The following is an 18,763-nucleotide window of genomic DNA, read 5'->3' as shown; positions in this document are numbered from 1 at the left end:
GCCATTCTTAACATGGGGAGAGGGTTTGTACCTATTCTGTATTTTAACCTTACAATTGAATAAAAAACATATCATAAAACTTTAATTAAACGTGGAAATGCGAGTTAAAAGATAAACAGATCACTCTCTGCATCAGCACCGGAAGTACAGAATAGTTAGAAAACATCCTCCCTCCCCATGTTAAGAATGGTTTTCTAAATAATGTTAATGATTCAGTACTGTTCCTTGTCTGCTTAAGTTTAACTTTTGTTTATTAAATTGTTAGGTGAAAGTCCAGAATAGTTACAAAACACCCCTATCCCCATGTTAAGAATGGCTTTCTAAATAATAATGTCATTATTTCAGCGGGGTAGCTTCTCTGCATAAGTACCATGTTTTGTTTTTAAATTGTTAGGTGAAAGGACAGAATAGTTACAAAATACCATCCCCATGTTAATAATGTCTTTCTAAACAACATTATTTCAGCACGGTATTTCTTTTCATTTTGAGAATTTGTTTTAGTTTTTAATTACTAACACAGCGGAGAATTTAACCCCCCTCCCCCCATTTCTTATTTTGAGCGGAGAATTTATTTTATTTTCATTTTGAGCTCTTTTTCCGATCCGACGTTACCTTTTATAGGTACTCATGGCCACAAAGTGGGTGATCATTTTACGTTAAATTATTATAGAAAAGTGATCCCCCACTTTTTAAAACTAAAATTTCTTCATATCTTGGAAACTACTCGTTTGCCTTAATTTTAAACGTTATTTTCGTTTTCAGCGACCCCGAAAACATTTTAGAGTGGTAATTTTAAAGGAATTTTCAAGGGTGGAGTAATTCTTCATATTTACCTTTTTTTTAATTGAATTATTAGGTGAAAGTACAGAATAGTTACAATACACCCTCCCTTTCCCATGTTAAATAATAGGTTTCTAAATAATAGCGTTAAAAAATAGTTTGGGTCGTAAAGTGCAGGAGTACCTGTAAAAGGTAACGTCGGATCGGAAAAAGAGCTCAAAATTAAAATAAAATAAATTCTCCGCTCAAAATAAGAAATGGGGAGGGGGAATTAAATTCTCCGCTGTGTTAGTAATTAAAAACTAAAACAAATTCTCAAAATGAAAAGAAATACCGTGCTGAAATAATGTAATATTTACTTATCGAGTAAACAGAAACTGAAATCTACTGCCTCACGTCAATTCGTGGCTGTGAAATGAATCGAACTGGAAGTTCAGTTTTATCAACAGAACAGTTTCGCACAAACGGTTACGAAAATATATTTATTTTATTTAATATTTTAATAATTCGCGAGGAAAATTTATTTTAATAACATAAAAACATCCCTCGACTTTAAAGATGGGTTGTCTGAAAATTTCAAATAAATTGGTAACGTAGAAATATGGTTTTATTCACTTGTAACAAACCAAATTTACATTTATATATATATATATATATATATATATATATATATTTTATTCAATTTTCACCCCAAACAAGGCACAGTGCCACTTTGAAGCAGGGGGCTACTATCAGGGACTTAATTAGCAGGGCCATTATGAAGGGAGATGAGTAGAAAGATGTTTGTTCACGTTACATTTGAACTTCTGCATATCAGAACAGTTGGGAAAGCAGAATCCCAGAAGGGAGTTCCAAAGACCTGCAGTTCTGGGGAAGAAACTATTGGAGTAAAAGGCTTTCTTGCACCTAGGGATCTCTACTGTAAAGGGATGAGATTTGCTAGCTTGTCGGGTTTGTCGGGAGTAGTTATGTCGGGGAGGTACAAGTGTTTGCAGTTCGTCAGAGCATTCACCATTAAAGTATTTGTAGAACAGGCAGAGGGATGCAACATCTCGTTGATGGGACAGAGGCTGAAGCCTAGATGACAGTTCAGGACCTATCAGGTTGGCGACTCTCTTTTGAACCCTTTCCAGAGCGAAAGACAAGCAGCAGATGCACCAGCCCAGATATGACAACAGTACTCCATACATGGGCGAATAGTGGCCTTATAGAGGTACAGGATACTATCAGGCGTAAGTAGTTTTCTAGCACGGTAGAGGGAGCCAACCTTCCTTGTAGCAGCCTTGGCAATGTGCTCAATGTATCTATTCGAGTTCATATTCCCTGTAAACGTTAAGCCGAGGAGTTTAAAAGAAATACTTTTAGGCAATGTGTTCTTGGCCATTGCTATTGGTGGTAGAGAAGGTTTCTTGTAGTTACTGAAAGATACAAGCTTAGTCTTAGCAGCATTGAATGTGACCATCCATTTTTGTCCCCATTCCACTACAGATTGGAGGTCATCCTCTAGTGTTTCTGCCATTTCCTTGGATATGTGTTCATTTGTTTTCCCCTCATATCTGTTATAGAGAGTGGTGTCATCGGCAAATATACCCATCTCCAAAACAATTTTATCAGGGAGGTCATTAATGAATATCAGGAATAATAGAGGTCCAAGGATAGGTCCCTGAGGTACTCCCGCATTTATGTCATATTGTTTTGATGTACAACCGTCGAGGACAACTTGGATTTTTCTCTTACTTAAGAAGGATTTAATTGCATTATGAATTCTTCCAGTGATTCCATATGATCTAATTTTCCTTAGAAGACCATCGTGCCACACCCTGTCAAAAGCCTTAGATATATCAAGGGCTACGGCTCTACCCTCCCCTGTTTTGTCCAATGAACGGTAGATACGTTCAGAAACTACGGTTAAGATATCTGCTGTTGAACGGGCTTGCCTGAATCCATATTGTTTGTCAGTCAGGAGTTTAGCAGCTGTTAGGTGCTGGACTAGGGCTTGATTAACTAAGAACTACAATATTTTGGCGAAAAGCGGGAGGAGGCTAATGGGGTGATAATTTAGTGCGTCAGTTCTTTCACCAGAATTCTTGAAGACTGGTACCACAGAAGCGGTTTTCCAGCAATCGGGAAAGCAAGATTCGTTAAGGCATTTATTGTAAAGTTTGGAGAGAATTGGAGCCACCTCAGCAGAGCATCTTTTTAATAGCACAGCCGGGATGAGATCTGGTCCACATGCTTTTGAGGTGTCTAGGTTTTTTATAATAGCATGTACCTGAGAAGGGGTGATTTTCAAATCGTCTAGTGTGGCGTCTGTTCGCAGAGGAAAATCAGGGAGTGAGTGGTGTACCGGGTTCAGTGTGGAGTTTGAGGCAAACCGACTAGCAAGAAGATTAGCCTTGTCAGCTGCTGTGCAAGCAACCTATATATATATATACTCTGCGGAATATATTTATATATATATATATATATATATATATATATATATATATATATATATATATATAAATGTTTAGAGGTACAGAATTTATATATAGTTTTAAAAATAATAGGCGGAAGTTTCTCGAGAGCTCTTTCGACTATCATCTCGTCAGGAGAAAATCGATAGCGAACAAAATAATATTGTGTCAAAAAATAAAGAGTTCTAATGGGGAAAGTACGGGGACACTAAATAAATTTATTTATGTTTAAAAACGATTAAAATATTAGCACAACGAGGGAGAAAAAAATAAAAAATAAGCGCTTTTTTTTTTTTTTTTTTTTTTCTCCCTGTTTATATATATATACTCTGTGGAACGTTCGGGCATCCTTGCTTGAATCTTCTATTATAATAATGTCGTATTCCCGTCTGTTCTATTTTCTTACTTTTATTTCATTGAATAAATGTTTAGGTAATTAGTATTTTATTTTATGTTATTGTATTGTTTATATTTGTTAAGATTTTCCATTCTCCCGGTTGTCTCCCCTTCTAATGTGTGCTCTTCTAAATGAAAGCAAAAAAGTTCTCCTGTACAGTAATGCGTAAGTGCCAAATTATAAATTTTAAAATATTAATTAAAAAAATTTTTTCTATTCAAGTAATTAATTTTCTAATTGAAATCATAACTTATCAAGACCCAAAAACAACTTGAGGAAAAGGATTAAACAAGTGTTAGAAATCATATATTTTGATACAATGAGTGTTAACGACAGTATAGAGATATATGCACTGAAAAAGCGACTTTGTTGAATTAATAAAATTGAAAGATGTATGAGAGTTCTTTAGTATTGTGTTGATGCAAAAATGTTGTTTTTATATTTATAGTTGAACATTAAAAAAAAACGACATTATTTTTGCACTAGCCTAATAGATGTAGAACATATATGACATAATCACATTAATACGCCGGTTCCCGTTAGATCACTGAAGTTAAGCAACGTTGAACCTGGTCAGTACTAAATGGGTAGCCATTTGGGAATAGCAGGCACTGTATGTGCTGTCTACTTATTTGTTTCCAGTCGTCCTGGACCTCTCCTTGTCACTGGAATCAAGCAATGCCGATTGGGGATTTCACAAATCTTTCTTCACAATTAGATGCGCAACCACCCTTACAGAGAATATCCATTGTCTCTCTAAACAAAGGTCATGACACGTAGATCAGTTGACATAAAAGGACCAGTTTTCAGGGGATGACCAAGAGAAACGTGGGAGGAAGTAATAAGGAAGGGCATGAGAGAGAAAGACCTGGCCAGAGATATGTTTGTTTGGAAGTCAATTTCTAAAAGCCGCCAAACACATGCCAGAACGTAAAACGGATGTTAAATTGAATATGATTATGCTATTGGTAGGACCTGCCTTTTCTTACAAATTTCTACTATTTCGTATTTCAGATTATTTTCAGTTCATACAATGGATTTAACTGCTTCAACTTTATTTGGAATCCAAGTTGATTCACAAAATGATAAGGAAAACGACTTTGTCAAAAAAGGCAGTAAATTTCTCCGGATGAACCCATATCATCTGCTCTTTCTCTTAACTTGTGAGTTTCCCTCTTTTTTTTTTTTTTTTTGCTTCTTGATATCTTCTTTTTTTTCCTTCTTTATATCTTCTTTTTTTGTTTCTTGATATCTTTTTTTTTTGCTTCTTGATATCTTCTTTTTTTTGATATCTTCTTTTTTTGCTTCTTGATATCTTCTTTTTTTTTGTTTCTTGATATCTTCTTTTTTTTCTTCTTGATATCTTCTTTTTTTTGCTCCTTGATATCTTCTTTTTTTTGCTTCTTTATATCTTCTTTTTTTTGCTTCTAGATATCTTCTTTTTTTTTATATCTTCTTTTTTTCCTTCTTTATATCTTCTTTTTTTCTGCTTCTTGATATCTTCTTTTTTTTGCTTCTTGATATCTTCTTTTTTTCTGCTTCTTGATATCTTCTTTTTTTCTGCTTCTTGATATCTTCTTTTTTTCTGCTTCTTGATATCTTCTTTTTTTTGCTTCTAGATATCTTCTTTTTTTGATATCTTCTTTTTTTCCTTCTTTATATCTTCTTTTTTTCTGCTTCTTGATATCTTCTTTTTTTCTGCTTCTTGATATCTTCTTTTTTCTGCTTCTTGATATCTTCTTTTTTTTGCTTCTAGATATCTTCTTTTTTTTGATATCTTCTTTTTTTCCTTCTTTATATCTTCTTTTTTTTGCTTCTAGATATCTTCTTTTTTTTGATATCTTCTTTTTTTCCTTCTTTATATCTTCTTTTTTTTGCTTCTTGATATCTTCTTTTTTTCTGCTTCTTGATATCTTCTTTTTTTTGCTTCTAGATATCTTCTTTTTTTGATATCTTCTTTTTTTCCTTCTTTATATCTTCTTTTTTTCTGCTTCTTGATATCTTCTTTTTTTCTGCTTCTTGATATCTTCTTTTTTCTGCTTCTTGATATCTTCTTTTTTTTGCTTCTAGATATCTTCTTTTTTTTGATATCTTCTTTTTTTCCTTCTTTATATCTTCTTTTTTTTGCTTCTTGATATCTTCTTTTTTTCCTTCTTTATATCTTCTTTTTTCTGCTTCTTGATATCTTCTTTTTTTTGTTTCTTGATATCTTCTTTTTTTTTCTCCTTGATATCTTCTTTTTTTTGCTTCTTGATATCTTCTTTTTTTTGGTTCTTGATATCTTCTTTTTTTTGGTTCTAGATATCTTCTTTTTTTTGCTTCTTGATATCTTCTTTTTTTTGTTTCTTGATATCTTCTTTTTTTTCTCCTTGATATCTTCTTTTTTCTGCTTCTTGATATCTTCTTTTTTTTGGTTCTTGATATCTTCTTTTTTTTGCTTCTTGATATCTTCTTTTTTGGGGTTCTTGATATCTTCTTTTTTTTTGTTCTTGATATCTTCTTTTTTTTTGCTTCTTGATATCTTCTTTTTTTCCTTCTTTATATCTTCTTTTTTTTGCTTCTTGATATCTTCTTTTTTTTTTGCTTATGATATCTTCTTTTTTCTGGTTCTTGATATCTTCTTTTTTCTGCTTCTTGATATCTTCTTTTTTTTGGTTCTTGATATCTCCTTTTTTTGGTTCTTGATATCTTTTTTTTTTTGCTTCTTGATATCTTCTTTTTTTTTGCTTCTTGATATCTTCTTTTTTTTTGCTTCTTGATATCTTCTTTTTTTCCTTCTTTATATCTTCTTTTTTCTGCTTCTTGATATCTTCTGTTTTTTTGCTTCTTGATATCTTCTTTTTTTTTGCTTCTTGATATCTTCTGTTTTTTTGCTTCTTGATATCTTCTTGTTTTTTTGCTTCTTGATATCTTCTTGTTTTTGCTTCTTGATATCTTCTTTTTTTGGTTCTTGATATCTTCTGTTTTTTTGCTTCTTGATATGTTCTGTTTTTTGCTTCTTGATATCTTCTTTTTTTCCTTCTTTATATCTTCTTTTTTTTGCTTCTTGATATCTTCTTTTTTTCCTTCTTTATATCTTCTTTTTTTTGCTTCTTGATATCTTCTGTTTTTTTGCTTCTTGATATCTTCTGTTTTTTTGCTTCTTGATATCTTCTTTTTTTCTGCTTCTTGATATCTTCTTTTTTTCTGCTTCTTGATATCTTCTTTTTTTTGCTTCTTGATATCTTCTGTTTTTTTGCTTCTGGATATCTTCTTGTTTTTTTGCTTCTTGATATCTTCTTTTTTTTGCTTCTTGATATCTTCTGTTTTATTTGCTTCTTGATATCTTCTTTTTTTTGCTTCTTGATATCTTCTTTTTTTTTGCTTCTTGATATCTTCTGTTTTTTTGCTTCTTGATATCTTCTTTTTTTGCTTCTTGATATCTTCTTTTTTTTTTGCTTATGATATCTTCTTTTTTCTGGTTCTTGATATCTTCTTTTTTCTGCTTCTTGATATCTTCTTTTTTTTGGTTATTGATATCTCCTTTTTTTGGTTCTTGATATCTTTTTTTTTTTGCTTCTTGATATCTTCTTTTTTTTTGCTTCTTGATATCTTCTTTTTTTTTGCTTCTTGATATCTTCTTTTTTTCCTTCTTTATATTTCTTTTTTCTGCTTCTTGATATCTTCTGTTTTTTTGCTTCTTGATATCTTCTTTTTTTTGCTTCTTGATATCTTCTGTTTTTTTGCTTCTTGATATCTTCTTGTTTTTTTGCTTCTTGATATCTTCTTGTTTTTGCTTCTTGATATCTTCTTTTTTTGGTTCTTGATATCTTCTGTTTTTTTGCTTCTTGATATGTTCTGTTTTTTGCTTCTTGATATCTTCTTTTTTTCCTTCTTTATATCTTCTTTTTTTTGCTTCTTGATATCTTCTTTTTTTTGCTTCTTGATATCTTCTGTTTTATTTGCTTCTTGATATCTTCTTTTTTTTGCTTCTTGATATCTTCTTTTTTTTTGCTTCTTGATATCTTCTGTTTTTTTGCTTCTTGATATCTTCTTTTTTTGCTTCTTGATATCTTCTTTTTTTCCTTCTTTATATCTTCTTTTTTCTGCTTCTTGATATCTTCTTTTTTTTGCTTCTTGATATCTTCTTTTTTTGCTTCTTGATATCTTCTTTTTTTTGGTTCTTGATATCTTCTTTTTTTTGGTTCTAGATATCTTCTTTTTTTTGTTTCTTGATATCTTCTTTTTTTTGGTTCTAGATATCTTCTTTTTTTTGCTTCTTGATATCTTCTTTTTTTCCCTCTTTATATCTTCTTTTTTTTGCTTCTTGATATCTTCTTTTTTTTGTTTCTTGATATCTTCTTTTTTTTGCTTCTTGATATCTTCTTTTTTTTCTCCTTGATATCTTCTTTTTTTTGCTTCTTGATATCTTCTTTTTTTTTGCTTCTTGATATCTTCTTTTTTTTGGTTCTTGATATCTTCTTTTTTTTGGTTCTAGATATCTTCTTTTTTTTGCTTCTTGATATCTTCTTTTTTCTGCTTCTTTATATCTTCTTTTTTTTGCTTCTGGATATCTTCTTTTTTTTGTTTCTTGATATCTTCTTTTTTTCCTTCTTTATATCTTCTTTTTTTTGCTCCTTGATATTTTCTTGTTTTTGCTTCTTGATATCTTCTTTTTTTTGGTTCTTGATATCTTCTTTTTTTGCTTCTTGATATCTTCTTTTTTTTTCTGCTTGATATAATCTTTTTTTCCTTCTTTATATCTTCTTTTTTTCTTTCTTTATATCTTCTTTTTTCTGCTTCTTGATATCTTCTTTTTTTTGGTTCTTGATATCTTCTTTTTTTGCTTCTTGATATCTTCTTTTTTTGCTTCTTGATATCTTCTTTTTTTTTGCTTCTTGATATCTTCTTTTTTCTGCTTCTTGATATCTTCTTTTTTCTGCTTCTTGATATCTTCTTTTTTTTGCTTCTTGATATCTTCTTTTTTTTTGCTTCTTGATATCTTCTTTTTTCTGCTTCTTGATATCTTCTTTTTTTTGGTTCTTGATATCTCCTTTTTTTTGCTTCTTGATATCTTTTTTTTTTGCTTCTTGATATCTTCTGTTTTTTTGCTTCTTGATATCTTCTTTTTTTCTGCTTCTTGATATCTTCTTTTTTTTTGCTTCTTGATATCTTCTGTTTTTTTGCTTCTGGATATCTTCTTGTTTTTTTGCTTCTTGATATCTTCTTTTTTTTGCTTCTTGATATCTTCTGTTTTATTTGCTTCTTGATATCTTCTTTTTTTTGCTTCTTGATATCTTCTTTTTTTTTGCTTCTTGATATCTTCTGTTTTTTTGCTTCTTGATATCTTCTTTTTTTGCTTCTTGATATCTTCTTTTTTTCCTTCTTTATATCTTCTTTTTTCTGCTTCTTGATATCTTCTTTTTTTTGCTTCTTGATATCTTCTTTTTTTGCTTCTTGATATCTTCTTTTTTTGCTTCTTGATATCTTCTTTTTTTTGGTTCTTGATATCTTCTTTTTTTTGGTTCTAGATATCTTCTTTTTTTTGTTTCTTGATATCTTCTTTTTTTTGGTTCTAGATATCTTCTTTTTTTTGCTTCTTGATATCTTCTTTTTTTCCCTCTTTATATCTTCTTTTTTTTGCTTCTTGATATCTTCTTTTTTTTGTTTCTTGATATCTTCTTTTTTTTGCTTCTTGATATCTTCTTTTTTTTCTCCTTGATATCTTCTTTTTTTTGCTTCTTGATATCTTCTTTTTTTTTGCTTCTTGATATCTTCTTTTTTTTGGTTCTTGATATCTTCTTTTTTTTGGTTCTAGATATCTTCTTTTTTTTGCTTCTTGATATCTTCTTTTTTCTGCTTCTTTATATCTTCTTTTTTTTGCTTCTGGATATCTTCTTTTTTTTGTTTCTTGATATCTTCTTTTTTTCCTTCTTTATATCTTCTTTTTTTTGCTCCTTGATATTTTCTTGTTTTTGCTTCTTGATATCTTCTTTTTTTTGGTTCTTGATATCTTCTTTTTTTGCTTCTTGATATCTTCTTTTTTTTTCTGCTTGATATAATCTTTTTTTCCTTCTTTATATCTTCTTTTTTTCTTTCTTTATATCTTCTTTTTTCTGCTTCTTGATATCTTCTTTTTTTTGGTTCTTGATATCTTCTTTTTTTGCTTCTTGATATCTTCTTTTTTTTGCTTCTAGATATCTTCTTTTTTTTGATATCTTCTTTTTTTCCTTCTTTATATCTTCTTTTTTTCTGCTTCTTGATATCTTCTTTTTTTTGCTTCTTGATATCTTCTTTTTTTCTGCTTCTTGATATCTTCTTTTTTTCTGCTTCTTGATATCTTCTTTTTTTTGCTTCTAGATATCTTCTTTTTTTGATATCTTCTTTTTTTCCTTCTTTATATCTTCTTTTTTTCTGCTTCTTGATATCTTCTTTTTTTCTGCTTCTTGATATCTTCTTTTTTCTGCTTCTTGATATCTTCTTTTTTTTGCTTCTAGATATCTTCTTTTTTTTGATATCTTCTTTTTTTCCTTCTTTATATCTTCTTTTTTTTGCTTCTAGATATCTTCTTTTTTTTGATATCTTCTTTTTTTCCTTCTTTATATCTTCTTTTTTTTGCTTCTTGATATCTTCTTTTTTTCTGCTTCTTGATATCTTCTTTTTTTTGCTTCTAGATATCTTCTTTTTTTGATATCTTCTTTTTTTCCTTCTTTATATCTTCTTTTTTTCTGCTTCTTGATATCTTCTTTTTTTCTGCTTCTTGATATCTTCTTTTTTCTGCTTCTTGATATCTTCTTTTTTTTGCTTCTAGATATCTTCTTTTTTTTGATATCTTCTTTTTTTCCTTCTTTATATCTTCTTTTTTTTGCTTCTTGATATCTTCTTTTTTTCCTTGTTTATATCTTCTTTTTTTTGCTTCTAGATATCTTCTTTTTTTTGATATCTTCTTTTTTTCCTTCTTTATATCTTCTTTTTTTTGCTTCTAGATATCTTCTTTTTTTTGATATCTTTTTTTTTTGCTTCTTTATATCTTCTTTTTTTTGCTTCTTGATATCTTCTTTTTTTTGCTTCTAGATATCTTCTTTTTTTTGATATCTTCTTTTTTTCCTTCTTTATATCTTCTTTTTTTTGCTTCTTGATATCTTCTTTTTTTCCTTCTTTATATCTTCTTTTTTCTGCTTCTTGATATCTTCTTTTTTTTGTTTCTTGATATCTTCTTTTTTTTTCTCCTTGATATCTTCTTTTTTTTGCTTCTTGATATCTTCTTTTTTTTGGTTCTTGATATCTTCTTTTTTTTGGTTCTAGATATCTTCTTTTTTTTGCTTCTTGATATCTTCTTTTTTTTGTTTCTTGATATCTTCTTTTTTTTCTCCTTGATATCTTCTTTTTTCTGCTTCTTGATATCTTCTTTTTTTTGGTTCTTGATATCTTCTTTTTTTTGCTTCTTGATATCTTCTTTTTTGGGGTTCTTGATATCTTCTTTTTTTTTGTTCTTGATATCTTCTTTTTTTTTGCTTCTTGATATCTTCTTTTTTTCCTTCTTTATATCTTCTTTTTTTTGCTTCTTGATATCTTCTTTTTTTTTTGCTTATGATATCTTCTTTTTTCTGGTTCTTGATATCTTCTTTTTTCTGCTTCTTGATATCTTCTTTTTTTTGGTTCTTGATATCTCCTTTTTTTGGTTCTTGATATCTTTTTTTTTTTGCTTCTTGATATCTTCTTTTTTTTTGCTTCTTGATATCTTCTTTTTTTTGCTTCTTGATATCTTCTTTTTTTCCTTCTTTATATCTTCTTTTTTCTGCTTCTTGATATCTTCTGTTTTTTTGCTTCTTGATATCTTCTTTTTTTTGCTTCTTGATATCTTCTGTTTTTTTGCTTCTTGATATCTTCTTGTTTTTTTGCTTCTTGATATCTTCTTGTTTTTGCTTCTTGATATCTTCTTTTTTTGGTTCTTGATATCTTCTGTTTTTTTGCTTCTTGATATGTTCTGTTTTTTGCTTCTTGATATCTTCTTTTTTTCCTTCTTTATATCTTCTTTTTTTTGCTTCTTGATATCTTCTTTTTTTCCTTCTTTATATCTTCTTTTTTTTGCTTCTTGATATCTTCTGTTTTTTTGCTTCTTGATATCTTCTGTTTTTTTGCTTCTTGATATCTTCTTTTTTTCTGCTTCTTGATATCTTCTTTTTTTTTGCTTCTTGATATCTTCTGTTTTTTTGCTTCTGGATATCTTCTTGTTTTTTTGCTTCTTGATATCTTCTTTTTTTTGCTTCTTGATATCTTCTGTTTTATTTGCTTCTTGATATCTTCTTTTTTTTGCTTCTTGATATCTTCTTTTTTTTGCTTCTTGATATCTTCTTTTTTTTGCTTCTTGATATCTTCTGTTTTTTTGCTTCTTGATATCTTCTTTTTTTGCTTCTTGATATCTTCTTTTTTTTTTGCTTATGATATCTTCTTTTTTCTGGTTCTTGATATCTTCTTTTTTCTGCTTCTTGATATCTTCTTTTTTTTGGTTCTTGATATCTCCTTTTTTTGGTTCTTGATATCTTTTTTTTTTTGCTTCTTGATATCTTCTTTTTTTTTGCTTCTTGATATCTTCTTTTTTTTTGCTTCTTGATATCTTCTTTTTTTCCTTCTTTATATCTTCTTTTTTCTGCTTCTTGATATCTTCTGTTTTTTTGCTTCTTGATATCTTCTTTTTTTTGCTTCTTGATATCTTCTGTTTTTTTGCTTCTTGATATCTTCTTGTTTTTTTGCTTCTTGATATCTTCTTGTTTTTGCTTCTTGATATCTTCTTTTTTTGGTTCTTGATATCTTCTGTTTTTTTGCTTCTTGATATGTTCTGTTTTTTGCTTCTTGATATCTTCTTTTTTTCCTTCTTTATATCTTCTTTTTTTTGCTTCTTGATATCTTCTTTTTTTCCTTCTTTATATCTTCTTTTTTTTGCTTCTTGATATCTTCTGTTTTTTTGCTTCTTGATATCTTCTGTTTTTTTGCTTCTTGATATCTTCTTTTTTTCTGCTTCTTGATATCTTCTTTTTTTTTGCTTCTTGATATCTTCTGTTTTTTTGCTTCTGGATATCTTCTTGTTTTTTTGCTTCTTGATATCTTCTTTTTTTTGCTTCTTGATATCTTCTGTTTTATTTGCTTCTTGATATCTTCTTTTTTTTGCTTCTTGATATCTTCTTTTTTTTTGCTTCTTGATATCTTCTGTTTTTTTGCTTCTTGATATCTTCTTTTTTTGCTTCTTGATATCTTCTTTTTTTCCTTCTTTATATCTTCTTTTTTCTGCTTCTTGATATCTTCTTTTTTTTGCTTCTTGATATCTTCTTTTTTTGCTTCTTGATATCTTCTTTTTTTTGGTTCTTGATATCTTCTTTTTTTTGGTTCTAGATATCTTCTTTTTTTTGTTTCTTGATATCTTCTTTTTTTTGGTTCTAGATATCTTCTTTTTTTTGCTTCTTGATATCTTCTTTTTTTCCCTCTTTATATCTTCTTTTTTTTGCTTCTTGATATCTTCTTTTTTTTGTTTCTTGATATCTTCTTTTTTTTGCTTCTTGATATCTTCTTTTTTTTCTCCTTGATATCTTCTTTTTTTTGCTTCTTGATATCTTCTTTTTTTTTGCTTCTTGATATCTTCTTTTTTTTGGTTCTTGATATCTTCTTTTTTTTGGTTCTAGATATCTTCTTTTTTTTGCTTCTTGATATCTTCTTTTTTCTGCTTCTTTATATCTTCTTTTTTTGCTTCTGGATATCTTCTTTTTTTTGCTTCTTGATATCTTCTTTTTTTGCTTCTTTATATCTTCTTTTTTTTGCTCCTTGATATTTTCTTGTTTTTGCTTCTTGATATCTTCTTTTTTTTGGTTCTTGATATCTTCTTTTTTTGCTTCTTGATATCTTCTTTTTTTGCTTCTTGATATCTTCTTTTTTTTTCTGCTTGATATAATCTTTTTTCCTTCTTTATATCTTCTTTTTTTCTTTCTTTATATCTTCTTTTTTCTGCTTCTTGATATCTTCTTTTTTTTGGTTCTTGATATCTTCTTTTTTTGCTTCTTGATATCTTCTTTTTTTGCTTCTTGATATCTTCTTTTTTTTTGCTTCTTGATATCTTCTTTTTTCTGCTTCTTAATATCTTCTTTTTTTGCTTCTTGATATCTTCTTTTTTTTTGCTTCTTGATATCTTCTTTTTTCTGCTTCTTGATATCTTCTTTTTTTTGGTTCTTGATATCTCCTTTTTTTTGCTTCTTGATATCTTTTTTTTTTGCTTCTTGATATCTTCTGTTTTTTTGCTTCTTGATATCTTCTTTTTTTCTGCTTCTTGATATCTTCTTTTTTTTTGCTTCTTGATATCTTCTGTTTTTTTGCTTCTGGATATCTTCTTGTTTTTTTGCTTCTTGATATCTTCTTTTTTTTGCTTCTTGATATCTTCTGTTTTATTTGCTTCTTGATATCTTCTTTTTTTTGCTTCTTGATATCTTCTTTTTTTTTGCTTCTTGATATCTTCTGTTTTTTTGCTTCTTGATATCTTCTGTTTTTTTGCTTCTTGATATCTTCTTTTTTTGCTTCTTGATATCTTCTTTTTTTCCTTCTTTATATCTTCTTTTTTCTGCTTCTTGATATCTTCTTTTTTTTGCTTCTTGATATCTTCTTTTTTTGCTTCTTGATATCTTCTTTTTTTTGGTTCTTGATATCTTCTTTTTTTTGGTTCTAGATATCTTCTTTTTTTTGTTTCTTGATATCTTCTTTTTTTTGGTTCTAGATATCTTCTTTTTTTTGCTTCTTGATATCTTCTTTTTTTCCCTCTTTATATCTTCTTTTTTTTGCTTCTTGATATCTTCTTTTTTTTGTTTCTTGATATCTTCTTTTTTTTGCTTCTTGATATCTTCTTTTTTTTCTCCTTGATATCTTCTTTTTTTTGCTTCTTGATATCTTCTTTTTTTTTGCTTCTTGATATCTTCTTTTTTTTGGTTCTTGATATCTTCTTTTTTTTGGTTCTAGATATCTTCTTTTTTTTGCTTCTTGATATCTTCTTTTTTCTGCTTCTTTATATCTTCTTTTTTTTGCTTCTGGATATCTTCTTTTTTTTGTTTCTTGATATCTTCTTTTTTTCCTTCTTTATATCTTCTTTTTTTTGCTCCTTGATATTTTCTTGTTTTTGCTTCTTGATATCTTCTTTTTTTTTGGTTCTTGATATCTTCTTTTTTTGCTTCTTGATATCTTCTTTTTTTTCTGCTTGATATAATCTTTTTTTCCTTCTTTATATCTTCTTTTTTTCTTTCTTTATATCTTCTTTTTTCTGCTTCTTGATATCTTCTTTTTTTTGGTTCTTGATATCTTCTTTTTTTGCTGCTTGATATCTTCTTTTTTTGCTTCTTGATATCTTCTTTTTTTTTGCTTCTTGATATCTTCTTTTTTCTGCTTCTTGATATCTTCTTTTTTTTGCTTCTTGATATCTTCTTTTTTTTTGCTTCTTGATATCTTCTTTTTTTTGCTTCTTGATATCTTCTTTTTTTTGGTTCTTGATATCTCCTTTTTTTGCTTCTTGATATCTTTTTTTTTTGCTTCTTGATATCTTCTGTTTTTTTTGCTTCTGGATATCTTCTTGTTTTTTTGCTTCTTGATATCTTCTTTTTTTATTTTTTGATATCTTCTGTTTTTTTGCTGCTTGATATCTTCTTTTTTTTGCTTCTTGATATCTTCTTTTTTTTTGCTTCTTGATATCTTCTGTTTTTTTGCTTCTTGATATCTTCTTTTTTTGCTTCTTGATATCTTCTTTTTTTCCTTCTTTATATCTTCTTTTTTCTGCTTCTTGATATCTTCTTTTTTTTGCTTCTTGATATCTTCTTTTTTTGCTTCTTGATATCTTCTTTTTTTGCTTCTTGATATCTTCTTTTTTTGCTTCTTGATATCTTCTTTTTTTTTGCTTCTTGATATCTTCTTTTTTCTGCTTCTTGATATCTTCTTTTTTCTGCTTCTTGATATCTTCTTTTTTTTGCTTCTTGATATCTTCTTTTTTTTTGCTTCTTGATATCTTCTTTTTTCTGCTTCTTGATATCTTCTTTTTTTTGGTTCTTGATATCTCCTTTTTTTTGCTTCTTGATAGCTTTTTTTTTTGCTTCTTGATATCTTCTGTTTTTTTGCTTCTTGATATCTTCTTTTTTCTGCTTCTTGATATCTTCTTTTTTCTGCTTCTGTATATCTTCTGTTTTTTTGCTTCTTGATATCTTCTTTTTTTTTTGCTTCTTGATATCTTCTTTTTTTCCTTCTTTATATCTTCTTTTTTCTGCTTCTTGATATCTTCTGTTTTTTTGCTTCTTGATATCTTCTTTTTTTTGCTTCTTGATATCTTCTGTTTTTTTGCTTCTGGATATCTTCTTGTTTTTTTGCTTCTTGATATCTTCTTTTTTTTGCTTCTTGATATCTTCTGTTTTTTTGCTTCTTGATATCTTCTGTTTTTTGCTTCTTGATATCTTCTTTTTTTTTTGCTTCTTGATATCTTCTGTTTTTTTGCTTCTTGAAATCTCCTTTTTTTCTGCTTCTTTATATCTTCTTTTTTTTGCTTCTTGATATCTCCTTTTTTTTTGCTTCTTGATATCTTTTTTTTTTGCTTCTTGATATCTTTTTTTTTTTTGCTTCTTGATATCTTCTTTGTTTTGCTTCTTGATATCTCCTTTTTTTTTGCTTCTTGATATCTCCTTTTTTTTGCTTCTTGATATCTCCTTTTTTTCTGCCTCTTGATATCTTCTTTTTTTGCTTCTTGATATCTTCTGTTTTTTTGCTTCTTGATATCTTCTTTTTTTTGCTTCTTGATATCTCCTTTTTTTCTGCTTCTTGATATCTTCTTTTTTTTTGCTTCTTGATATCTTCTTTTTTTTGCTTCTTGATGTCTTCTTTTTTTTTTGCTTCTTGATATCTTTTTTTTTGCTTCTTGATATCTTCTTTTTTTTGCTTTTTGGTATCTTCTTTTTTTTGCTTCTTGATATCTTCTTTTTTTCCTTCTTTGTATCTTCTGTTCTTTTTTTGCTTCTTGATATCTTCTTTTTTTGCTTCTTGATATATTCTTTTTTTTTATATCTTTTTTTTTTGCTTCTTGATATCTTCTTTTTTTTGCTTCTTGATATCTTCTTTTTTTTTTTGCTTCTTGATATCTTCTTTTTTTTTGGTTCTTGATATCTTCTTTTTTTTTGCTTCTTGATATCTTCTTTTTTTTTGCTTCTTGATATCTTCTTTTTTCTGCTTCTTGATATCTTCTTTTTTTTATTCTTTTCATCTTCTTTTTTCTGCTTCTTGATATCTTCTTTTTTTCTTCTTTATATCTTCTTTTTTTTGCTTCTTGATATCTTTTTTTTTTCCTTCTTTATATCTTCTTATTTCTGCTTCTTGATATCTTCTTTTTTTCTTCTTTATATCTTCTTTTTTTTGCTTCTTGATATCTTCTTTTTTTTTGCTTCTTGATATCTTCTTTTTTTTGCTTCTTGATATCTTCTTTTTTTGCTTCTTATATCTTCTTTTTTTGCTTCTTGATATCTTCTTTTTTTTTTGCTTCTTTATATCTTCTTTTTTTTGCTTCTTTATATCTTCTTTTTTCTGCTTCTTGATATCTTCTTTTTTTCTTCTTTATATCTTCTTTTTTTTGCTTCTTGATATCTTCTGTTTTTTGCTTCTTGATATCTTCTTTTTTTTGCTTCTTGATATCTTCTTTTTTTGCTTCTTGATATCTTCTTTTTTTTCTTCTTGATATCTTCTTTTTTTGCTTCTTGATATCTTCTTTTTTTTTGCTTCTTGATATCTTCTTTTTTCTGCCTCTTGATATCTTCTTTTTTGTTGCTTCTTGGTATCTTCTTTTTTTGCTTCTTGATATCTTCTTTTTTTTTGCTTCTTGATATCTTCTTTTTTCTGCTACTTGATATCTTCTTTTTTTTTGTTTCTTGATATCTTCTTTTTTTTTGCTTCTTGATATCTTCTTTTTTTTGCTTCTTGGTATCTTCTTTTTTTTTGCTTCTTGATATCTTCTTTTTTTTGCTTCTTTATATCTTCTTTTTTTGCTTCTTGATATCTTCTTTTTTTTTTGCTTCTTGATATCTTCTTTTTTCTGCTACTTGATATCTTCTTTTTTCTGCTACTTGATATCTTTTTTTTTTGCTTCTTGATATCTTCTTTTTTTTTTGCTTCTTGATATCTTCTTTTTTTTTGCTTCTTGATATCTTCTTTTTTCTGCTACTTGATATCTTCTTTTTTTTTGTTTCTTGATATCTTCTTTTTTTTTGCTTCTTGATATCTTCTTTTTTTTTGCTTCTTGATATCTTCTTTTTTTGCTTCTTTATATCTTCTTTTTTTTGCTTCTTTATATCTTCTTTTTTTGCTTCTTGATATCTTCTTTTTTTTTGCTTCTTGATATCTTCTTTTTTTGCTTCTTTATATCTTCTTTTTTTTGCTTCTTTATATCTTCCTTTTTTGCTTCATTATATCTTCTTTTTTTTTGCTTCTTGATATCTTCTTTTTTCTGCTACTTGATATCTTCTTTTTTCTGCTACTTGATATCTTCTTTTTTTCCTTCTTTGTATCTTCTGTTCTTTTTTTGCTTCTTGATATCTTCTTTTTTTGCTTCTTGATATATTCTTTTTTTTTTATATCTTTTTTTTTTGCTTCTTGATATCTTCTTTTTTTTGCTTCTTGATATATTCTTTTTTTTTTTGCTTCTTGATATCTTCTTTTTTTTTGGTTCTTGATATCTTCTTTTTTTTTGCTTCTTGATATCTTCTTTTTTTTGCTTCTTGATATCTTCTTTTTTCTGCTTCTTGATATCTTCTTTTTTTTATTCTTTTCATCTTCTTTTTTCTGCTTCTTGATATCTTCTTTTTTTCTTCTTTATATCTTCTTTTTTTTTGCTTCTTGATATCTTCTTTTTTTCCTTCTTTATATCTTCTTATTTCTGCTTCTTGATATCTTCTTTTTTTCTTCTTTATATCTTCTTTTTTTTGCTTCTTGATATCTTCTTTTTTTTTGCTTCTTGATATCTTCTTTTTTTTGCTTCTTGATATCTTCTTTTTTTGCTTCTTATATCTTCTTTTTTTGCTTCTTGATATCTTCTTTTTTTTTTGCTTCTTTATATCTTCTTTTTTTTGCTTCTTTATATCTTCTTTTTTCTGCTTCT

General features: G+C 27.8%; 1 protein-coding gene across 5 annotated transcripts in view; it reads left to right on the top strand.

Moving 5' to 3' along the window:
* The window catches only part of LOC145260379 (cytochrome P450 3A18-like), a 160,992-nt gene that overhangs the window by 123,335 nt on the left and 18,894 nt on the right, over positions 1–18,763 (top strand). For all 5 annotated transcript variants that reach the window (XM_080118327.1, XM_080118328.1, XM_080118329.1 and 2 more), the window contains one exon: positions 4,648–4,796. In XM_080118327.1, the coding sequence (XP_079974453.1) occupies positions 4,648–4,796 (149 nt within the window). The remainder of the gene's footprint in view (positions 1–4,647; positions 4,797–18,763) is intronic.

This window comes from Euprymna scolopes, chromosome 36 (genome assembly GCF_053919585.1).
Source record: "Euprymna scolopes isolate OS-2025 chromosome 36, ASM5391958v1, whole genome shotgun sequence".
Lineage (NCBI taxonomy): Eukaryota > Metazoa > Mollusca > Cephalopoda > Sepiida > Sepiolidae > Euprymna > Euprymna scolopes.
This window is presented reverse-complemented; position numbering and strand designations above follow the sequence as displayed.